The 25,289-nt window shown below is 40.3% G+C and overlaps 1 protein-coding gene and 1 long non-coding RNA gene across 2 annotated transcripts in view; both read left to right on the top strand.

The window, feature by feature from the left end:
- Positions 1-10,543, top strand: part of LOC122561689 (kelch domain-containing protein 3) — a 218,239-nt gene extending 207,696 nt beyond the window's left edge. Inside the window, exons 19-20 of the mRNA XM_043713698.2 lie at positions 2,753-2,857; positions 9,294-10,543. Of these exons, the coding sequence (XP_043569633.2) occupies positions 2,753-2,857; positions 9,294-9,398 (210 nt within the window). The 3' untranslated portion in view covers positions 9,399-10,543. The remainder of the gene's footprint in view (positions 1-2,752; positions 2,858-9,293) is intronic.
- Positions 10,544-14,828: 4,285 nt separating this feature from the next.
- Positions 14,829-22,825, top strand: LOC148151908 (uncharacterized). The gene is made up of 3 exons (XR_015759098.1): positions 14,829-15,331; positions 21,304-21,541; positions 22,630-22,825. It is a non-coding gene; the product is annotated as an uncharacterized LOC148151908 (long non-coding RNA).
- Positions 22,826-25,289: the final 2,464 nt, after the last annotated feature.

Raw genomic sequence — 25,289 nt, 5'->3', positions numbered from 1 at the left:
TGGAAGGTGTTTCGGCATGTCACTACAATGTACATTTGTATCTTGAATGAATGAATAGCTAAGAGGCTGAATGGCATGTCAGTCAAGTGAGTTTTTTGTCCTGGCTGAAATTAATCTTCTTGAATGTTGTTGAAACTGCACTCAAGCAAACAATTATTCCATCACACCCCTGACTTGTGTGTTGTAGATAGTGGACAGGCTTTAGGGACTAAGGAGGTGCTTGCCACACAATTCCCAACCTCTGTCCTGCTGGCCCATTTCAGATTCTGGCCAATGGTAGTCACACGTGAGGAATTCAGTGATGGTAATGCTGTTGATCATCAAGGGCACATGGATGATTCTCTCTTGTTGGATGTAGTCATTGCCTGCAGTGCAAAAACGTTATTTACTACTTGTCAGCTCAAGCCTGCATATTGCCCAAGTCTTGCTGTATTTAGACACAGACTAATTCAGTATCTGAGGAATCACGAATAGTCCTGGGTACTGTGCAATCATAAATGAACACCTATAACCCTGACCTTATGTTGAAAGGAAGTGTACTGCAGTAGTAACTGCGACTCTGGGTGTGAGGCTGTACCTCGAGAAATAACTGTCCTGGGCTGAGGTGATTGGCCTCCAAAAGCTACCACCATTTTCCTTTGTGCTAGGTGTGACTAACATATGTTATGTGCATGTAAGTGAGGTGGGACTCACTTAAGATTAATGGAATTTTAATGGGGAGTGGTAGGGGTCATGTGATGCATTTTGAAGGTGTGAGGATAGTGATGCAGTTGGTGAGATATGACATTTGAAGATATATTCACTGACCTTGATTCCCTTATGAAATCATTAAACCAGTTGTGCCATTGTGTCCAGATCTTGAAGCTTTCTTTCTGACCTGTTGCGCAAATCAAAATCTTTTAGAAAGGTTTCCAGCACCTGTCCAACCAAAGTACACCTCCCTTCTAAGCAGATCTGCTTCAAGTAGTGTAGGGTAGTGTGAAATTGGGCTACGCCAACATGATTTTGCACTCCATTATAACCTCTCATCTATAGAATCTATCTACCAGGCCCGCTGTCAAGGAAAGGCCGTCAGCATTCTCAAAGATCCATCTGCAGGTTTTTCTGCAACCTCTATCAACGGGGAGAAGGTACAGAAACCTGAACACACACACACACCAGCTGGTTTCACAACAGTTTCTACCTACTGTTGTTAGAATACTGAATGGACTCAAAAACTCTTAACATGCGCTTGTACCTGTGTTTTTGTTTTTGCCGCTGTTTACCTATTATTTACTATCTATGCTACTTAATTATGTTATCTGCCTGTATTGCTCACAACACAAAGCTTTTCACTGTGCCTCGGTACATGTGACAATTAATTCAATTCAAATGTGCAGGTATTCAACAGTGTGCTTAATGCTGGCTGCATGCCACAATAATTTAACTTGTCATGACCCTGACAATCATTTTTATGGTTATCAAATTCCATCCTCAATATGAGGTTATTCATCTTATTATAGTTTATGTATTTTGCTGTGGTCATGTTGGCTGTCACCTTCTTCTACTTTGCAATAATGACTATATTTCAATTTAATAAAATAAGTTTTGAAGTGCTTTGGAAAATCTTGGAGTGAGATTCTTTATTCTATAAGCTATATGTTGTTATAATAATTTATGTGAAATCTATTTACAAGATGGTAACTGTGATATCAACTACCTAGAATGTATTGCATGAATGAGTTACAATGTCAAAACAGACCCTGAACTTGCAATTATACATTTTTCCATTGTGTAGCATCAACATCTTTAGTAGGAGACTGAGAGGTGACCTTATAGAAATTCATAAAATCATGAGGAGCATGGATAGTGTGAATAACCAAAGTATTTCTCTGAGGATAGGGGCGTCCAAAACAAGAGGACATGGGTTTAAGGTGAGAGGGGAAAGGTTTAAAAAGGTCCTGAGGGTAATCTTTTCATGCAGAATGAGCTGCCAGAGGAAGTGGTGGAGACTGGTACAATTACAACATTTGACAGGCATGTGGATGGATACATGAATGGGAAGGGTTTAAAGGGAAATGGGCCAAATGCTGGCAAATGGGACTAGGTCAGAGTGGGATGTCTGGTCGGCACTGATGAGTTGGACTGAAGGGTCTCTTTCCATGCTCTCTGACTCTAAAATAGTTTTTTCTTAAATAGTAAGTTACTTTCTATTGTATATTTCTTCATTTAATTGTATTTTCATTTAACTTTGCACCATGCATCCTGCTGGCAAGGACGTATTCCCATATCCTTCCTAAACCAACAGCTAAAATCTGTGTATGTTCTGTCAAGGTGACTGGTGCTATAATTTGCTACACTTTGGGATAATGATCGGACTAAACATTTTGCTTTCCAAATAAGGAATGCACTGCATTGAGAATCATAATAGCAAACCCATAACGTATAATGTTCAGTGTTCTCTATGTTGGTGTTGTAGATACTTTTATTTTGAGCAAATTGCCAAAATTGACTTTTAATTTCAACATGATAGAATCCAAACTTAATTTAGGGTTTCAAAGAGAAGTCACATTGGACTTGAAATATTAACTCTGTTCCTCTCTCCACAGATACTTTGCCTTTATTTCAGTTTAGAGTGTCTTTCTTTTGTGACTTGGAAGACCTGAAAAATTAAAACCCTAAATTTTGGGGAAAAAAATTTCAAATTCAATTTGAATAAATTCCAATTTTTTTTAGATTTTATGAATAAAATGTTCTTGTCATTGTCTTTCAGGAACTTCAGGAGATGCTAGAAAAACATAAATTTCAGAATGAAGCCTGGCTTAAAACACGGGCTGAGCAAAATGATCGAGAAAAACAAGTGCTGTTCAGACAAAGGGTGGGAATTGTCCATTTATTCCTAAATGTTATGATGCACTTCCAAAACTTAAGGAGTAAACTTGGATCATTGCTGGTACTAGCACAAAAGGAAATATGTGTTGAAAATTCAAACCTGAAGACAGAAACTCAAGAACATAAAAAATAGGAATCACACAGCACCAGATTATAGTCCAACAGGTTTATTTGAAATCACAAAATTTCAGACAACTGCTAGTTCATCAGGTGAAGGTACAGCTCATCAGTGCTGCGTCCTTCATTATTTCATGTGATGAAGGGGCAGCACTCTGAAAGTTTGTGATTTCAAATAAACCTCTTGGTCTATAACCTAGTGACTTCTGACTTTGTCCACCCCAGTCAAAGACCTTCACATCGTAAAAAATAGCAGGAGTAAGCCAGTCACTCGTTGAGTCTGCTCCAGCACTCAGTAAGATAAATGGCTGATCTGATTGAGTTCACTATCTTGTCTGACGCCAAAACCTTTCATTCCCTTGTTAAATTCTGTCAAACTCAACCTCAATATATTCTAAGACACTGTCTCCATTGCTCCATTGTACTCCAAAGATTAACAGGAAGGAGATCCTGTCTGACTAACTAACTTGAGTTTTTTTGAAAAGGTGACTAAAATATGTCAATGAGGATATTGCAGTTGATGTGGTCTACATTGATCACAGTAAAGCCTTTGACAAGGTCCCAAATCGAAGGATGGTCCACAAGGTAAGAGCCCATGGGATCCCAGGCAAATTGGCAAAATGGTTCTAAAATTGGCTCATAAATAGGAGTCAAAGGATGATGGTGGAAGTTGTCTTTGTGATTGGAAGTCTGTGACCAGCTGTGATAAACAGGGATCAGTGCTGGGAGACTTGATATATTTTATATACATTAACAAGTTGAATGTGAATATAGAAAGTATAATTAGTAAATTTACAGATGACATAAAAATTGGTGGTGTTGTTGATAATGAAGAGGATGGTCTCAGGCTACAGTTTGATATTGATGAATTGGTAAGTTGGGCAGAGCAATGGCTGATGGAATTTAATCCTAATAAATGTGAGGTATTCTGGAAGGTATGCAATGAATGGTAGTTGGAGAAAGTGAGGTCTGCAGATGCTGGAGATCAGAGCTGAAAATGTGTTGCTGGAAAAGCGCAGCAGGTCAGGCAGCATCCAGGGAACAGGAGAATCGACGTTTCGGGCATAAGCCCTTCTTCAGGAATGAGGAAAGTTTGTCCAGCAGGCTAAGATAAAAGGTAGGGAGGAGGGACTTGGGGGAGGGGCGTCAGAAATGTGATAGGTGGAAAGAGGTCAAGGTGAGGGTGATAGGTCAGACTGGGGTGGGGGCGGAGAGGTTGGGAAGGAGATTGCAGGTTAGGAAGGCGGTGCTGAATTCGATGGATTTGACTGAGACAGGGTGGGGGGAGGGGAAATGAGGAAACTGGTGAAATCCGAGTTCATCCCTTGTGGTTGGAGGGTTCCTAGGCGGAAGATGAGGCGTTCTTCCTCCAACCATCGTTTTGTTGTGGTCTGACGATGGAGGAGTCCAAAGACCTGCATATCCTTGGTGGAGTGGGAGGGGGAATTGAAATGTTGAGCCACAGGGTGGTTGGGTTGGTTGGTCCGGGTGTCCCAGAGGTGTTCTCTGAAACGCTCCGCAAGTAGCCGGCCTGTCTCCCCAATATAGAGGAGGCCACATCGGGTACAGAGGATGCAATAGATAATGTGTGTGGAGGTGCAGGTGAATCTGTGGCGGATATGGAAGCTTCCTTTGGGGCCTTGGAGGGAGGTGAGGGGGGAGGTGTGGGCGCAAGTCTTGCACCTCCTGCGGTTGCAGGGGAAGGTGCCAGGAGTGGAGGGTGGGTTGGTGGGGGGTGTGGATCTGACGAGGGAGTCACAGAGGGAGTGGTCTTTACGGAATGCTGATAGGGGAGGGGAGGGAAATATATCCTTGGTGGTGGGGTCCGTTTGGAGGTGGCGGAAATGACGGCGGATGATGTGCTGTACATGGAGATTGGTGGGGTGGTAGGTGAGGACCAGTGGGGTTCTGTCCTGGTGGCGGTTGGCGGGGCGGGGTTCAAGGGCGGAGGAGCGGGAAGTGGAAGAGATGCGGTGGAGGGCATCGTCGACCACTTCGGGGGGGAAATTGCGGTCCTTGAAGAAGGAGGCCATCTGGGTTGTGCGTTTTTGGAACTGGTCCTCCTGGGAGCAGATGCGGCAGAGTCGAAGGAATTGGGAGAATGGGATGGTGTTTTTGCGTTTTTGGAACTGGTAGGTCCCTGGGGAGTACTGAGGAACAAAGGGACTTTGGTGTACAAGTCCATAAATCCCTGAAGGTGTCAGCACAGAGAGACAAGATGGGGAAGTAGACATAAGGAATGCTTGTCTTTGCTAGTCAGGTTATAGAATATAGCAGCAAGAAAGTCTTCTTACGATTTTATAAAGCATTGGTTAGGTCGCAGATGGAATGCTGTCTGCAGTTCTGGTTGCCACACTATTGAAAAGACATGCTGACACAGGAGAGAGTACAGAGGAGATTCACCAGAATTTTGCCTAGGATGGAAAATTTTCAGTTATAAGAAATGATTGGATAGGTTGGGTTTGTTTCCCTTGGAGCAGAGGAGGCTGAGGGGTATCTGATTAAGGCACAGGTAGTTATCCTATAAAGCACATTTATTAAACATGATTTATCAGTAATGTGATTTGTGAATTGCTGAACTTTTTTTTAATAAAGCAAACACCTGTTTGCTGTTACACGATTCTTCTTCCCAGCACTGTGTTGCAGTGTGCAGAGGACAGGACCTTGCATCGGCATCACATGATCGCTTTCTTGTGAAGAGCTTCATGATAGGTATTGTGCTGGTGGACTTGGAAAAGCATTGTGAAAATATCTCTACTGCCTGAAGACAAGAAGCTGGGAACAATCTGTTAATTTAAATACTTAAAGAGTTGAGATAAGAGTGAAATTTTACTGGAATTGACTAACAGTAAAAGGATAGTGATGAGGAGCAGTTTGAAACTTGGCTTTGTTGTTCGTAGTTGAAAATCACACGACATCATGTTATAGCCCAACGGGTTTATTTAGAAGTACAAGCTTTCAGAGTGCCACTTCTTCTTCAGTTAGCTAGTGAATAACTATAAGCTGGTGTTGTGTGATTCTTAACTTTGTCCACCCCTGTCTGTGAAGCCCTCCAAGAAACTTGACAAAACTGACGCTTAGTGAAAGAAATTAAGATTCAATGCTTTATCTATTATGGCAGGTTTCATTCTAGGATCTGACTTGTGCAATGTTACCTTTGGATGGGATCAGAAGACTGGCTGGAATGTAGTGCATACAGCAGGTATAGATGCCAATTGAGAGTAATCAGTTGAAGATTCTGATGAATTGCACTATACAATACCTTACAGTAGGTCAGTTACAACAGGTCAAAATTTACTCAGACAGTGGTGTCGTTTGTGTTAGGCTAACTACTATTTTGTTTCAACTTTTACTGGCATTGTTGATGGTTCGCCTCTAACCCTGTTTTTCTCAAACGCCCCATTATTCCTATTGCACAATTTTCTATAACTACAGCATTATAGGAGAACTACCTGTTTGTGAAATTATGAGACACATTACAGGAGAGATCATGAGAATCTTTTCACCATGGCAATGTGTCTAAAACCAGAAGGCAAGTGTTTAATGTGAGGAATTTACATGGGGGCTTTGAGGAAAAGATTTTTCACAAAGAAGGTGGTGGAAATGTGGAACATGTGGCCTGAGAGGGTGGTGGGGGCAGGTACTCTCACAACATTTAAGAAGCATCTGGACAAGCAATTAAAATGCCAGGCTATGGACCAAGTGCTGGTAAACAAGTTTAGAGTAATTTGTTGTTTGCTGGTCAGCACAGACATGGGGGAGCAAAGGGTCTGTGTCTATGCTGTATGACTGTACAACTAACATTATGAGAGAAAACGTTTCTCATCATCTCCATCCTAACTTGATAACATTTCATTCCTAATCTGTGCTCATCGTACAAGATTCATCAATGAGGGTAAATGTCCTCTCAGCATCTACCCTATCAAGCTCTCTCAGAATCTTATATAAATATATACTACACTACCTTCAATAAAGATCACCTCTCAAGTTCCAATAAGTATAGATGCAATGTACACAACCTTTCATCCCAGTATTGAATTTAGTGAACCTTCTCTAAACTGCCTCAAAGCAATTATCATCCCTCCTTAATTAAGGAAAACTGTATCCAGCCCTCCGAGTGTGATCTTTCCAATTGCCTTTCTGATTACTTTCTGTACCTGCATGCTAAGATTCCATGATTAATTAACAAGTAACTAGGTCCCTCTGTATGACATCATTCTGAAGACTCAATTTAAATAATACTCTGTTTTTCTATTCTTTTCAAAATGCATAAACTCACATTTTTCTACATTATACTTCCTCTGCCAAATTATCTTACCATTCACTTAAAATATGTGTATTCCTTTGCAGACTCTTTGTGTCATTTGCACAACATACCCATGCTTTCCTATTTGTCCATGTAACATTAGCAAAATCAACTAAATTACACTGTTCATCCATCCACGTCGTTAATATGGATTGCAAATAGTTGAGCCCCAAACACTGATCCCTGTGACATTCCATTCACTACTGTTTGCCAAACAGAAAATAAACCATTAATCTGACTTTGTTTCCTGTTAGTTAGCCAGAACTCTTTACATACTAAAGTATTACTCCCAACACCATGAGACTGTCTACACCTTTGCTCTTAGATTTCACCACCACAATTTCCCCAATGGGTGGCCTCAGATGCCAAGTTGGCCCACATGTAGATCCTAGGAGTAAATATCTGGTGTGCACACCTGACAGTGACCTGCTGCAGGAAGAGCATTAGTCATAGATTCATAGATTCAGCCCATTGAATCCACATTGATCCTCTGAAGAACATTCCACCAGACCCACCCCATCGCCGTAACCTTGCATTTCTCATGGCTAATCCACCTAGATTGCACATCCTGGACACAATGGGAAACTTAGCACCTAAACTTCATATCTTTGGATTGTGGGAAAAAGCCAGAGCACCCAGAAGAAACCCACACAGACAGGGGGAGAGTGTGCAAGCTCCACACAGCTGCCTGAAGGTGGAATTTAACACAGGTCCCTGGGGTTGTAAGGCAGCAGCACTAATGTCTGAGCCACGGTTCATTGACAGGTTCAATTCCATTCTTGCACGATGTCTATGTGGAGTTTGCACATACTCCCTGTGTCTGCGTGAGTTTCTTCTGGGTGCTCCGGTTTCCTCCCACAGTCCAAAGATGTTCAGGTTAGGTGAATTGGCTATGCTAAATTGCCCATAGTGTTCAGGGATATGTAGGTTAGGAGAATTAGACAAGGGTAAATATAGGATAATAGGGTTGGGAAATGGGTCTGGGTGGGTTACTCTTCAGAAGATCGGTGTGGACTTGGGCTAAAGGGCCTATTTCCACACTGTGGGGATTCTATGATTTAATGATAAACCATGCTGCCGTTAAGATACAGAAAATTGAATAATATACCTGTCTTTTACAGCCCAGAACTGGTAAGTCCCATGTAATCCATGAATGCATTTGCTCTATTTTTTTGTTAATTTGGCATTATCAGGGGTTTACTGTGGTTCTCACCCTTTTTAGTGAAGATGCACTGGCTGCCCAGGTGGCACTTCTCAGGTATCTGAAGGCAGAAATCCAGAAGCAGAAGTTTGCAGTTAGGGAAAATGAGATAGAATTGAAAGGTTTATGGTCACACTATCTGCAGCTTGCGCTTTATGCCATCTGCTCTCATTTGCTTCTCAGTGCCTTGAATACATGAATAGGAATATGTCATTTGGCCAGCCAAGCCTGTTCCCTTTCTGGATCTTCATGAAAATGTTGCTTCTTTCCTTTTTCCTACCTTGTCTACTGATGCATTAGCATCAGATAAGAAAAAGTAAAAGTGCCTTTGTTATTAGTTGCTCTATTTGTGATGCTTTTGCTGCTATCCAAGTCCAAACAGTTTGCTGTCAATTCGTTTCAAGAGTACAGCTCCTCTTTAAAAGGAAGGTTCTGAGGAAAGGTCACTGTACCCGAATCATTAACTCTGATGTCTCTCCACACCTGCTAATCCTTTCCAGCAGTTTCTGTTTTTGTTTCCTCTTTAAACAGGATGGGTTGACTATAGGTTTTGAGGTGGGTCGAAGAAATGTCCACAAAGGTGAACATGCACAAAGTACAAAAAATGGCTCCTGTTGATGGAGTAAAAATATTAATTTTTCTGATCAAAAGATGAGAACACTTCTAAAAAGATGATTTTTAATGGTCCGATTTGTAAACAATGGATCCAAAGATTTGTAAGTGATGGATGCAAAGATGAGAAAATCAGCTGTGAGGGAAGATACCCTTTTAAATTAACAAATTAATCTCCATTTACAGGCAGAATTGCTTCAGGAACAAGAGAAGTTGCGTGAAGAGCAGAAAAACCTTCAAATGCGTAGTCAGCAGCTACTCTCCTTAATGCAGCAATTTAAGGGAATGTGAGGAGTAACATTGAGAATTAAAAATGTTTAAAATTGCCCTATTTTGTCAGCCTTTCCTTCTTCTATTCTTAGGTACCAAAATTCTGCAAATAGGTAGCAAATAGGTATGAGAAAAGTCAAGGTAGTATTGACACGCAGTCTTATAAGGAATAAGATGGAAGCTTTATCTATTTGTAAGTTTTCCTTAATAGGACTGTATTTAAGTGGCTGACTTACTCCTCACTATGAATTCTAAATTTCTACATATTTCTTTGTTCAGCTGAAAATCTTTGATGTTTTAACTTGAGCCCCCAAGCCTGCTCCACCTTTCAAGCAGGCCTTGACTCCACTTTTTGTCCCTGATAACCCTCGACTCGCTTTCATTTATTTGTTGATGGGCATGTTTGGCATTCAGGAGGGCAATTAGGACTTAATCACAATGCTGTGGATCTGAAGTCACATGTTGCCAGACTGAATAAGCACAACAGATTTCCTTCCCTGGGGAACCAGTTGGTTTTTACAATTGTTGCGAAGTTGGGTCAAGTAATTGTAGATTTGGATAAAGACCACAGTTAGCAGACCAAGCAGCAGGTTTTATCAAGACAACAGGTTTTAAATTTAGCCAATCAATTTGAACTAGGTACTTAGATACCAAAAATCTATTAAATTTAAATCTGATGGTTTTGACAACATAAGACCAATCCAATGTGAGAAATATTGTTATGTCTACATGGATATAAAAGAAGGGGACAGTTGAACAAAGACCTCAAAGCTAACTGCCATCCGCCAGAGCTATCAGTTCTCAGCTCTCCCTCTTGAGAGAAATTGGCTCTCACGGTCATCTACGTATTAGAAAAAATATCATCTCAAAGATATTGGTACCAACGATGGAAAAAGGCATTCCTGAAAGAAAAATCAGAGGAAGCATTTCTGACAGAAGACTTGATGAGAGAAGGCACAGAACATTCCAGAAGATGCGTAACTTGACTGTAATTTCGGGAGACTAAATTCTACTTTTTTGTATCTGAGTGGCACTTGTAGTTATTGGAACAGCATGCCATTTGAATATTCTAGAATAATTAGTAGTTAGAAGGAATGTATTTGGTTTGTTAATAGTTTAGTTAATTTGTTCACTGTTACAGTTAAATAAATAAATTGTTACTTGTTGATTTATAAAGTGAGTGTCAGGGATTTATTTATTTTAACCACTGGAGTTTGCTGAAAAGCAGGTTACACCACTTTTCACACTCTTTAAACAGATTATAGGGCAAGGTGCTCCTGTTTTTGAGTTTCAGTTTTAGTTTTAAGGGGGGGGGCAACCTTCATTTTAGAACACAATTTATGTTAGTCATTCCAAATTTTTACTAGATTCAACTTTCATCACCTGACATGGTGGAGTTCAAATCTATATGCCCAGAACATTTGCCTAAGGTTCTTGATTAGTATGTCAGTGACATTACCACAAGGCCACTTCCTCAATGACCCAACCTTCATTGCTTGTTGGGGAACAGAATTCCAACACTAATGGTCATATCTCCACCTTAAATGTGAGACTTCTCATTTTGAAACTGTACTTCGAGTTACCCTGTCAAACCCCTTAAGAAACTTTCGTGTTTCAATAAGGTTGCCTCTTAAGTCTAAAGACCAATGAGTATAAGACTATCCTGCTCAATCTTTTCTCATAAGACCAAATCATTTCAAGAATCAGCATACTTAATCTTTTCTGAATGCTCCTAATGCAAGTGTTTTTAAGCCACCTCAGTTAATATTGAAGTTATATGAATAAATGTAAGTTTCAACACTATTACTGGGATAAAATCTAAATAAAAGACATTGGGCTAGATTTTATGCCCACCTCCCCACATTGTACCAGGCATGTTTCCAGCAGGTAAAGTGGGTTCTTGGGCCCAATTAAGTGGTAATGAAGAGCCTTAAATGCTTCCTCTGTCATATTATTATAGGCGTTTGAAGTGGGCAGAAGTGGTAAAGGCTGTTTTATCATGAAAATTGGTAAATAAGTTAGACAAAAAGAAGGCTACCATGACACAGCATTATAGGCAGGCTGACTGTGTATGTTTGTGTGTGTCTGTATATATGTACCACCAACCCAAATAAATTGACTTCCCAGCCCTGGCCCATTTAGTGATCCCGAAGCAAATTTCCTACATCACCAACTATACCCCACCATTCATCTATCCACTCACCTACCCTCTTGTTTTCCCACAACTCACCAATCCACTCATTCACAGACTCACCCACTCATACAGCCATCCTCCCAGCCAATCATTAAATCACACATCCACCGCTCAACCACCCTCTAACCCATTGAAAACCTCTGAGATCTTTAACCTGAATGCAACAGCTGAATTGATAAAAGGGGGTCTTTGCGGTGCTCCTTTTTGCTAGTTCACTATGTGTACATCAGTACAGGAGCATCATTATTCCAAAGTCCCAGCCAAAAAACCTCAAACAAATGAGCTGCAGTGATTTTCACAATCAGAAGTGATTGCTTTGCATCATTGCTAACCGGGGGATTTGGACCAAGACTTGAAGTGCATTCCACTTAGCTAAATCTGAAACCAAATCCAGTGCAACCTCTGCCAGTAATGTTTGGCAGACGTTGTTTACTGTATCCACCATTCCAACTGACCTGATGAAATGCCATCAGACCGCAAAAGCATGAACTGGTATTTTGACTCCAGTGTGGTTCTTAATAATGCAGCAATACATATGTTACTTTCTGCAGCATAGCAATCTAGACATGGGTACTGCGGTATTGAAAGATCCAACAGACATTTATTACTGCTGTTCAAGTATTACATTCACAGGCACACACCATGGCTGACATTAAACTCGAGTCATTTTGAACTCATAGAGTTATATAGCATAGATACAGACCCTTCGGTCCAACTTGTCTATGCCAATCAAATGTCCTAAACTGATCTAGTTCCATTTGCCAGTATTTGGCCCATATCCCTCTAAACACTTCCTGTTCATGTACCCATCCAGATGCCTTTAACTCCTTTGGTAACTTGTTTTATACATACCGCCACCCTCTGAATAAAAAAGTTTCCCCATAGGACCCTTTCAAATCTTTCCGCACTCACCTTAAACCTATGCTCTCTAGCTTTGGACACAAAATATGCTGGGAAAAAGACCGTGGTTATTCACCTTATCAATGTCCCTCATCATTTTATCGATCAAGTCATCTCTCAGCCTCCAATGTTTCAGGGAAAATAGCTCCAGCCTATCTAGCCTCTCCCTATAACTCAAATCCTCCAATTCCTGTAGCATCCTTATAAATCTTTTCTGAACCCTTTCAAGTTTAACAATTTCTTTCTTAAGCAAGGAGACCAAAATTGCAAGCAGTATTCTAAAAGTGGCCTCACCAATGTCCTACATGACCGCAACATGATATCCCAACTCCTATGCTCAATGCACTGACCAATGAAGGCAACTTGAAACATTAATTTATTTTCTCTTTCCATAGATACTAAATGCTGAGTTTCTCCAGCATTTTCTGCTTTTATTTAGAACTTATGAATGCTTTGTATCATTTGGTCCATAGGCAAACCAATTTCTTTTTGTCACCCAGCTGCATTTGTACACAACCCCTCAGCTCTAGTTTATGTAGAATCCAAACTTTGACTACTGCTTGTTCAAACAGCTGTTTACACAATACATGCCATATCTGCTAGAGTACTTGCTTTTCAAAACATGCAGCAATCCTTTCAAACAGTTCTTTCTCACTTCAGTCCACAATTTTAATAAGCACAAAAATGATAAAACATACCCTTTATACAATCCAGAGATGCCTTACAAGGATATATCTGAAACAACATGGATCGTAATTGTCTATTCTTTTCTTATGACTGGTTTGTGTTGTCTAGATGTCACTAAAGGGGTGAGCAGGCTTGGTGGACTCACAGTTTGGTGTTCTGAATTAGGTTGCTATTGTTCCACATCTCTTATTCACCTTTGGCATAACAGCTTCAGCTTTTCTGATTATGTTGATGTCAATACTGTGAAATTGCAGGTGACTGGACATCCTAGATAGGTGAAGTTATCAGCATCCTCTAGCGTCACAATGTCAAAGCTGATGGATGATGCTATGATATTGGTTTTCCTGATGCTGCTGTGAAAGCAAATTCTTTTCAGGTGTCAGCCTGTCCATTCAGTCCTGGATTGGATAGATGATGGATGGATGGATGGATAGATGGATAGATGGATGAATGGATCGGGGGTGGGAAGAATGTTGCTTTCAGTCACGTGAGATGATGTTTGATACAGAGTTGAAACACCATTGTAAACATTGTCTTTGGAGATGGAAGGCTATACTAGCAGTTCAATTGTAAATGAATGGACTAACTAAAAGATTTAATGAATAGTTACTTTAAACATGAAGGGCAAACATAGACTACTCGTACATGCAACTTGGATTCAGATCATGATGGGTTGAAAATATCTTGTGTGTTATCTGTGAAGGTGAGATAATCCCCATGGTGTCAGCCATTAATAACTTCATACAAAAGCACATATAGACAAAGAAGCAGGCAGATTTGTTGAAGACACTCAGTAAACTGGATCAAAGGTAATGTTTATAAAATGGGAGCAGGTGATAAAGTAGTACTAAGAGCACTTTATCAATTTGGAAGATTGCTTATTCAAGAAAACTTGCTTAGCCAAGTGAATAACCCATAATTATCCAACAACTTAAAATTGTTAATTCAAATATGTGAGCATACATGGTGAAGTTCAATACTGAAGGTTTGAGTCAATAGTTTCCTAGAATGATTTATCCTCGAAGACCTTGCAACATCATTTATTATTAATATCTGAAAAGTAACTATTAATTTTTATGCGCATTTGTTGAAAGTATATCAGCAGACTCATTCTGTGGACTCCTTTCCGATACATGCTAAGGTGTCTGGGTTGAATCAATGTTGCGGACACTAGTCGAGGCGACCGCAGGGTCTTAGAGACACCCTGTTCCACTCAACTGTTCAAGAAGAAGGAGGACACCCTCGTGGAGAAAACATTTGCTATCCAATGATAGTCTTCTAATAATGGGTTTGTGGTGCTAGTAAAGAGGTTGGCTCAGCTTCTGAGCTCCCAAATATTGGGAGCAGGAAACTGCCCCTTTGATTACTATAGCAGAGGGAACTGCCAGTGGACTGACCCACCCGCGGTGAACGGAGGGTGGACGCACTAGTGGCTCTGTCGGAGCCGGCATAGGGAAGTCCAGAAGGTGAAGTTGTAATGTTAATAGGACAGTTAGCGGATATAGAAGAAAGCCAAGTTAAGACTTGGGTGATGCAGGGGAGTGGCGTAAAGGGAATTCTGAGAAAAGACAGGAACAAAAGCAGGAGGAAACAAAACAAAATGGTCGGTGCCTTTTGAAAATAGATGGTACACCTACAAGTGTTATATATTCTCTTTACACGAAGGTCCACTCTATATCAAAGGGTGGTAGATAAAAAATTAGTAACGGAGCACAGTCACGACCTTTGGAGCGGTTGAAAGTTAGCCGGACGCAACAGCTACAAGTCCTCAATGGCAGATCTGTGAGCGTGACCGCCCACAGGCAGGATTTGACTGAAAAAGCCCGCCTAGTGTGATCGACAAATGAATAAAGGGAAACATATATGAAACCAAACAACCAACAGATGGCTAAATTATTGCCAGCAGGACCTGTATTACTCCAGAACCAGACTTACTCCAAGCTTATGTCGAATTAACAAAACGAGTGCTGGAGTCGCGGAGATAACACTCCCATATCATGAGGGTGTACGGAGGGTGTACTGGTGCTTACGGAATGTATATCATTGGACGTGAAACTGTTTGTACATCTCATCCTCTCTGCGAGTAGATGAGCATTTTAAAAAAACCTGAGATTGGAAGAAAATGTTCGTAGATTGTAGGAGAGAGAGAAACCAACTTTTGTGTCTGATTGAGGTAAATGTTTTCTGTCTGCATGTGAATTCTTCGAGTGTCAACAGTCCCTGAACTGTTAACTTTTTGTGATCTGGTTCGTGTGCATTTTCATTTGTTGGTTGTCAGAATGTTGTCTTGTATTACTTTGTGTTTCTCTCCCCTGGATCTTAGGATCTGGAGATATTTAGAGTTTAGTTTATATTTTGAGAGTGTATGATGATATAAAAGTGTGCTGTGTACGTGTATCAGTTTGAGGAATGGTACTTAATCGGTTGGCGGGACATGGATGTCTCGGCATCCACTACGTGAGGGGCAGGAGTCTACGCTCAGAATTCTTTGGCGTCAGCCAACCCGCACTCTTCCTGGAATGAGAAAATGGAGGGATTGAGTAAACTGAAAATGGGTAACACAGATGTTCGTGCCAGGCCGGGAGTTGAAAGGTAATGGAAAGCAGGAGAGGAAACAATAGGGGCGCTTGCAAAACTTCTCAATTCCTCTCTGGCCACAGGAGAGGTGCCAGAGGACAGGAGGACCGCCAAGGGATAAGCATGGAAACTACAGACCGGTCAGTCCAACTTCAATGGTGAAGAAATTTTTGGAAGCACTTCTGCAGGATAGAGTAATTCTGAATTTGGATAGGCGGGGATTAATCAAGAACTGTCAACATTGATTTGATAAGGGGAAGTCATATCTGACCAAATTTATTGAATTTTTCAAAGAAGTGACCAGGTGTGTAGATGGGGTCAAGGTTTTTGATAAGGTTCCACATTGATACCAAAGGTAAGATCCAAGGAAATTTTGAAAATTGGATACACAGTTGACTGAGTGGTGGGAAGCAAGGGGTCATGGTTGAGAGGCATATTTCTGTGGCTGCCTGTGGCCAGTAGGATCCTAAAAAGGATTAGTGCTGGGGCCTTTGCTATTTATGGTTTACATAAATTATTTAGACCTGAAAGTAGGAGGTTTAATTATTAAGTTCACAGATGAAACAAAAATTGGTGGAGTGATAAATAGTGAGGAAGATGACCTTGGACAACAAGAGGACATAGATCAGTTAGAGTGGCTAATCGGTGGCAAATGGAACTCAATCTGGATAGATGTGATATGATGCACTTGGACAAGACAAACAAGGCAAGGGAATATATAATGAATGGTCGGACTCTCAGAAGCACCAAGGATTAGAGGGACCTAGATATGCATATTCACCAGTCTCTTAAGGTACGAGTACAGATGAATAAAGTGGTTAAGAAGGCATATGATATACTTCCCTTTATTGGTCAGTACATGGATGTTTAAGAGCAGGAATGTTATGCTGGAACTATATAGAACATTGGTCAGAACATGGCTAGAGTATAGTGTGTAGTTCTGGAATCCATTTTTTGTGATGGCATGAGACAGAATGCAGAGATTTACCAGTATTTTGCCTGTGCTGGAGAGTTTTAGTTTGAAAGGAGATTGGACAGAATGGAGTTGTTTTCCTTAGAGCAGAGATAATTGAGAGGGTACATGAATGAGATGTCTAAAATCATGTGGGACATAGGTAGGGTACACAGGAAGGAAGTTTTCACATTGATGGAGGGATCAGTGATCAGGTGCATAGATTTATGGCAGCAGCAGAAGGTTTAGAGGAGATATGAGGGGAAAAATATCACCCAGAGGTTGATGGGAACCAGCAACTCACTGCCTGTAAGGGTGGTAGAGTTAGAAAGCCTCATAACTTAATAACTGTTTAGATGTTCTCTTGCAATACCAAGGCATACCAGGCTGGAAAATGGTCTGAGAATAGTTGGGTGTTTGATTTTGACTAGCATGGATGCAATAGATCAAGGACCCTTTTCTGTGATAAAGATCTCTATGATTCTTGGTGGCAACCTCAGATCAACAGCCAGGATCTGGCCTGTGTCTTCCTCTGATGGTCCTGCAGAAATGGGACACCCCTTCTCTGCACCACCCCCTCCACCAGGTTCCTGGTCCTGGCAGCACCATCTTTCCCTTCTTTGATGTCTTCACACTGTGTCTGTCATTGAGCAGAGCAGCTTCAGAATTGTAGTGGTCATCCAAGTCCACAATTGTCTTTTACAAATGGCTTGGATTCATGGAATTTTGGTCTTTTCATGAATATGGACTTTGGGAAATTTTTCTGGGACTATCAGGTGGTAAATGGGTGTAGAATCAGATGATGTGGATTCTATTGAGGCAGACCATTGGTAATGAACTTGGTAAAATATGATGAGAAATCCTGTTAGGCCTCATGTTACAAACCCTCCAATAAACTGAGTGCTTAGCCAAAAACCTTAAGTTCAGCCCATAGATTTAATTAACTTTTTTCTACTTCTGGCCACTAGCTGTCAGTAATTTTTGCACTTACATTTCATGGGTTCTTGTCATTTAGCAATTACTTCAACCTACCTTCCTTAGTTCTAAAATTGATGGCCTCGTAGATTCCAAGTTAAGCTTCTTTTGCCACATTTCTATGCACTTTTTAATCTAGCAAACTGTCTTTGCATTTCTTCTCCCATTTACATTATTTCCCATTCCACCCAACTTAGTGTTATTGCCAATCTCTCTACTCCTTCATTCAATTCATTTATAAATATAGTGAAAAACTGAATCCATAATGCAGATCCAGGGAGGTCACATTTTACCAATAAGAATACAAACCTATTATATCTATTTTCTGCGTACTACTATCAAGCAATTTTCAATCCAACAGGATGTCTCCAACTCCATGCAGGCAGCAGTTTTGGATAAATTTATGTTACAGTTAGTGAAAATTGGAAGGCTAGCCATGAGATTGTTGGAATAGTCAAGTTCTCAGATCATAAAATCATTGTAAGGATTTCAGCAGCAAATGAGCTGATAAAGAAATGGACCATACAAAAAACTGGGATTAGGATGTCTTGGTGATGGATAGAGCACAGAGTCAAATGTAAATTTCAGCAGGTTCATAGTTCCTTGAAAGTAGAGTCAAAGGTAGACAGGAGAGTGAAGAAGGGATTTGGTATGCTTGCCTTTATTGGTTAATGCATTTAGTATTGGAGTTGGGAGGGCATTTTGTGGCTATACAGGACATTGATTTGGCCACTTCTGGAATGCTACATTCAATTCTGGTCTGCCTGCTATTGGAAGGATGTTGTGAAACTTGAAAGGATTCAGAAAAGATATACAAGGATGTTTCCAATGTTGGAGGGCTTGAGCTATAGGGAGGGGCTGAATAGGTTGGAGCTCATTTCCCTAAAGCACTCAGAGGCTAAGGGAGGACCTTACAGAAATTTGTAAAATCATGAGGGGCATAGAAAGGCTGAATAGCCAAGGTCTTTTGCCCAGAGTAGTGGAGTCCAAAACTAGAGGGCATAGGTTTAAGGGGAAAAATTTAAAAGGGACCTAAGGGACAACTTTTTCATGCAGTGTGTGGTGTGTGTATGGAATGAACTGCCAGAGGAAGTGATGGAGGCTGGTACATTTACAACATTTAAAAGGCATCTGGATGGATAAATGAATAGGAAGGGTTTGGGGGGATATGGGCCAAATGCTGGCAAATGGGACTAGATTAATTTAGGACATCTGGTCGGCATGGCCTAGTTGGAACAAAGAGTCTGGTTCTGTGCTGTACAGCTCTTTGACTCTATAATTAGGAAGCCAATATTGAAGCCAGCTTGGTTCAGTCTAATGTGGTAGCCAGAAATGGGATGGAACCAATGGCTAGGCACAGAGCTCATGACATAGGTGATAGCTTGGTGGTAATGTCACTGGACTAGTAACCCAGACCCACAGGTTAATGGTCTGGGCACAAGACTTCAAATCACCATGATAGATGGTGAAATTTGAATCCAGTGAAAATTGAGAATTAAAAAGCTAGCCTAATGGTGACTACATAATCACTGTTGATTGTTGTTTTTTAAAAAAATATGGTTTACTAATGCCCCTTAAGTGAAACAAATCTACTGCCTGATCTGGAATATATGTGACTCGAGATCCACAGCAATGTGCTTGACACTTAATTGTTTTCTGGGCAATAAATGCAGGCATAGCTGGTGATACCTCTGTCCCATGAATTTAATTCTTTAAAAAAAACAATTAATGGAAAGAAATTTTGTCTGATCTAGATCTGCTTGTTGATATACTGTCAAGGACAATTAGATGTTCAAGAGCTTGCACAGAGGTATTTGCTTTTGATGTACACATACGATGCTATGACTTCAGATTATCTCATTAAGGGGTAGCATAAACATTGGAAACATGTCAGGGGTGGGCAGTGGTGAAGAGTAAATTATTTGGGGAATCTAGAGCTAATGGGGTAGGAGGGAAAGCTATTGCAAGAGATTATTTTACAATGACTAAATAGCTATAAGTGGAACCAGGAGAGGGACAAGCAAAATGATCACAACAATGGAACAATCTTCGGTATTTCTAACCAAAAACTGACTTGAGAATCAGGGCCTGTATATCTGAAGTAGTCAGTTTCCTGGTATCATGTTGCTTACCTTGGTAATTAAGGATGGAAAGAAAATGCTGATGAAAAAATCTCTGCAAAATATGGATTTACTCAAAAGACTGAAATGGTAAGAATATAAATTCTTTGATTTATGGCGGATCTTGGATTGAATTGTGCTGTTATTATTTGCAACAAACATCAGTGAAATATTATTGTCCATTCATTTTAGCATATTTGTATAACGCATTGAAGTCCTTGAGATCAAATTATCAGCAATCGTGCACCATTCCATAGGATCTTTAGGCAAGGCAGACGAGGGTATAAAATTGGTAGTGGTGTAGCGTTACTAATTAAAGGTTCAAGTACAGCATTAAGGAGAGATGATATTTTGGAAGGATCTTCAATTGAAGCTTTATGTGAAAATGTAGGAAAGTTAAGGGGGCAGCCATTTTATTGCGAGTGTATTACAGCTCTCCCCCCCCCCCCTGCAAAAGATACACATTGATGATTTGGAGGAAGGTGTAGGTTGCCTCATTAGCAGGTTTGCAGATGACACTAAGATTGGTGGAGTAGCAGATAGCAAAAGGGATTTTCAGAGAATACAGCAGAATATAGATAGATTGGAGAGTTGGGCAGAGAAATGGCAGATGGAGTTCAATCCGGCCAAATGCGAGGTGATGCATCTTGGAAGATGCAATTCCAGAGTGAACTATACAGTAAATGGAAAAGTCCTGGGGAAAATTGATGGACAGAGAGATTTGGGTGTTCAGGTCCATTGTTCCCTGAAGGTGGCAACATTGGTCAGTAGAGTGGTCAAGAAGGCATATGGCATGCTTTTCATCATTGGACGGTGTATTGAGTAGAAGAGTTGGCAGGTCATGTTACAGTTATATGGGATTTTGGTTTGGCCACATTTGAAATACTGCATACGGTTCTGGTCATCACATTACCAAAATGGTGTGGATGCTTTGGAGAGGGTGCAGAGGAAGTTTGCCAGGACGTTGCCTGGTATGGAGAGTGCTAGCTATGAAGAGAGGTTGAGTAGATTAGGATTATTTTCATCATTGGACGGTGTATTGAGTAGAAGAGTTGGCAGGTCATGTTATAGTTATATGGGATTTTGGTTTGGCCACATTTGAAATACTGCATACGGTTCTGGTCATCACATTACCAAAATGGTGTGGATGCTTTGGAGAGGGTGCAGAGGAAGTTTGCCAGGACGTTGCCTGGTATGGAGAGTGCTAGCTATGAAGAGAGGTTGAGTAGATTAGGATTATTTTCATTGGAAAGAAGGAGGTTGAGGGAGGACCTGATTGAGGCCTACAAAATCAGAGGTGTAGACAAGGTGGATAGCAAGAAACTTTCTCTTCAGAGTGGGGGACTCAATTACTGGGAACATGAGTGTGAGGGGGAACGTTTAGGGGAGATACAGAGGAACCTCAATTATATGAATATCAATTATCCAAATTTCAGATTATCCAAAGAAGATCTCAAAGTCCTGATAGAAACATTACATCAAAGAGGCGTTTCCAACACTGATTGCGTCTTTTGTTTACAGTGATTAAAAGTGGATTTGGCTTACTGAAATGCTGCAGAGAACAGTCCTGGACATCGATAAGAGCCCAGGCACCACCTCCAAATGACTGACGGCCTGCCCCCTCTCTCTCTGTCCAACTTTCCATGGAATTCCACACAGGGCTGTACCTTAAACCCCCCCCCCCCTTTCCCCAGATAATCTCTCCAATATTTCCTGTACAGGGCAAAGGCGGACCCTGTCAAAACGTTGCAGTAAAAAGGTGTGTGTGTGTAAATGCTATTTTGAGACTCACTTTTCAAAGGCAGCAGCAGTCCTACTGTTGCTGTCCAGTCTGGCTGCCTGGAGGAGGTGGGAGGTCCGACAGGGGGAGTGGGGATGGGGGGGGGGGGGGTGGGGGGGGGTCAGACGGGGGTACGTGCATGGGGGCAGAGTTGGATGGTGTTTGGGGGGCCAACAGGGTGGACGGGAGCAGGGTTGGAAGGGGTAGTGGAGGGGGGATCGGTCAGGTGCTCACACGTAGTGTGCTGCTGCCTAGTCTCCTGAATGGGGAGCAGACTCAACAAGTGCTTGCTATATCAATCCCATTGAACTAATGGGAGCGGGGGAGTGAGGGGCTTCAGCAATGCAGCAAGCCCCTTATACACAAGTGTGTGTCTGCTCAGAAACAAACTCTGCGACAGAGAGGGGGAGAACGGCAGGCAGGGGGAGGAAAAAGGAAACTTAAGAAAACTCCGAGCCCCATGGGATGGGCATTGAATCAATTTACTGAATAGTCAATTATCCGAACGAAATACTGCCCGCCCATCTTGTTCAGATAATCGAGGTTCCTCTGGACACATGGGAAGTTCTTCAAGCAGGGGGTGGTGACTGCCTGGAATGCATTGCCAGCGGAGGGGGTGGGGTGGGAATGATAGCATCATTTAAGATGTATCTAGACAAATGCATGAATGGGCAGAGAGCAAAGGGATATAGATCCTTAGAAAATAGGTGGCAGGTTTAGATAGAGGATATGGATCAGCGCAGGCTTGGAGGGCCGAAGGCCTGTTCCCATGCTGTAATGTTCTTTGTTCTATTCAAATAACTGGGCTATGTGCTAAATGTACTGTATCAATTTACTGTATCAATTAAATACATTTAGCATGTTAATGCATCAATGATTATACTACATAGCACAATTACAAACTTTTTATATTAAATCATGTATTTAAGACTTGGATGAAATGATAATTTTGGTGAGTGGAATTCAAAGTAATTGAGAAATCCCAATAATACCGATTGAGAAAATTGTTTGCATGCAATGTTAAAGGGTGGCATATATGTTAAATTAATTTCTTTTTTTCCCATTAGAATTGTCTCATATGTGTCAGTGTTATGTCTACTATCAAGAGGAATGCGGAGGAAACATAGCCAAGACAAATAGGGTTTTACTTTGCTTGACCTTACATATTTTGTATTGAAGTCCTTGAGATTAAATTATCAATAATAGTGCACCATTTTGATAACAGTTCCCATTCACTGACAATTTTTATTTGAAAATAAAAGACTGACTTGATATACACAGTTTCCAAAGCATATTTGTACAGTCAAATTGTATTGTTAAAGATTATATAAGCTTAACATCTTTTAAAAGAAAATCAGTTAATGTATTGGTTTTCATCTGATGGCTGAATTATGACATATATATGAGCGACACAAAATTGATTCCTATTCTCTACATATAATGCTCACTCCAGAGTTAAAATTCAGACTTATATTAAAAAAAAACTGAGGGATCAATGCTAAATCCTAATCAATTCTTACATGTGTGTAGATTTTGGCTGGAATGCAGGAAGATGCATGGGAAAAACTGAATGTTTAACACTGAGTGATGATACTTTGGTTTGGAAGGTGTATTTTGTTCTGATTTTCTTATGAAGATAAGTTGAGACAGAGATACTGAGCAATCTGATCAAATATAATAAATTAAACAGCTGATGAGGCCTTGGGTTTGCTTTTAAAGTTAGAACAATCTAATCACCCTGAAAGGGTGGGGTCAAGCTCCCACTGATCTAGGATTTTTAGTTTTATCTTTCTGCAGTTGCTCGGGTTTTGAGCCTGAATGTGGAAGCTCTTATTTCTCTTGCTTTTATAGCTAAAAGCTGGGGTTCTCTTCCTGATGTAGAATTGCATGTGAGACTATATATTTTACTGAATTTGCCTTTGCTAAGGGTGTATTAGAACAGTTAATTAGTAGTAATTGATATATACTATTTTGTTAAGCATTTTGATAGAGTTACAATTAAGCTAATTCTTTTCATTTATGTTTATTTTGTCTGTATAACTGCAATGTGAAAATAAGGTGTATTTTGCTTAAAGTCTAGTAGTTTGACCAATAAAATTGCATCTAGAATGCAACACCTTACACTTACCTATGAAATAAGAAAAGTTAGGGTCAAGGCCATCTTCTTCATATATTTTGAGGTGGTTTGGTCTGGTCCATAACAACTATTAGATGATCACTCCTTGCTGGATTTATGCCCTCCAGTTTTGTCTGTTTTTTACCCTATTGAAATAAATCAGTTCAACTGTTACCAGAAATTATTAAACTTCATGCTGTACATTGAACTGCAAAGATTCAGAGAAAGTCCAAAATGAAAACTAACTGCATACTAGTTACTGTATTGATATGTCTTGTCATTCCCGGAATACGTTTGGAGTCCAATGCTGAAACTTTAATTAATATATTTCTCAGATCTCAATCTGTGCTGTGGACTAACACATTGTTGAGGGTTTTGATATAGTCTAATACAGTACCTACATCAAAAGTAGTGAGTGATATAGCACTCTGGATTCTTATCAATTTTTAATTCTTAATTCATATCAGAATAATATAACATGTATATGGTTAACAAGAGTTTAGTTTCTTGTAGCTCTTGGATCAGTCTGCAGAATTTTATCCTTAATCCTCTCTCTTCTTATTACATCCTTGATTATGTGATGGTCTATGATTCCGTGATCTCACAGTTGAGCAAGTAGAACAGGCCTGGCCCAAGAACTGTTAGTGCAAGGACTGAACCTGTCCCAATAGTACTACTTCACACACACTATGCAACTGAGTTAACTGGTTTAGTGTTCTTAATTAAACCATTCAAACAACTTGTTATTCATATGACCCATATTAATTTAGCAAACAACAGTTTGTAGACATGAAAATGTTCAATATGGATGTTACTAATAATTTAGTTTTATCATACTGAGATTAGGCTATGTTTAAAGAGAGATCCTTTATAGTAATATTACTATCGTGTTGTATGTTTTAACAGTTAGTTTTTATTTTGTCCCACACATTAAAAATGCACCCACAGCATATGTCCATAATGTAAGAACTCACACTAACCTCCTGACTCAACAGCACAAACATAGTAAATTTATCACAAAAATACAAATGTTATGCAGTGCTAACTAAAATTAAGTATCTTTGAAAATTGAATTATACAGAAAAGAGTTAAATATTTAGATAAGCTAAAATGTATGTGCCTGAAAAAGAAGGATGCGTTGTTGCTGGTACAGCTTGATGGAGAGAAAATGTAACAAGGACTTTGCTGACGTAAAGATAAATGTTCCAAAGCATGTTGAAAGCAACTGTTACATTTATTTAGATGTGCATATAATCAACAAAACATGAAAAGGGCTGTTCTATTGCTTAAGAATAATGAAGGTCCCCTGAGATATGTGGAAGAGAGTGAGGGCAGACAGACGTCTGCACTTCTAAACTTATAATAAGCTCTCACACATAAAGGAGGTAACAAACAAAGAACAATATTAAAAACAAAATAAGGAAGAATAAATTATTCCAGATGCTTGACATCATTGTCCATGGGAACTAGTTCTATCAGGTGGGTGTTAACAATCCAAATAAGGTAAGTGAAATTGGTCTTATCAGACAAAAAAAGCGATCAGTATGTTAAAAAATTATTTTTTCTGAATGATGATGAAGAAGGCCGAAGGTATGGTCGTAGGTACCTGCA

This window comes from Chiloscyllium plagiosum, unplaced genomic scaffold, assembly GCF_037043375.1.
Source record: "Chiloscyllium plagiosum isolate Xiang-an unplaced genomic scaffold, Cpla_swu_hap1 HiC_scaffold_2, whole genome shotgun sequence".
Lineage (NCBI taxonomy): Eukaryota > Metazoa > Chordata > Chondrichthyes > Orectolobiformes > Hemiscylliidae > Chiloscyllium > Chiloscyllium plagiosum.
This window is presented reverse-complemented; position numbering and strand designations above follow the sequence as displayed.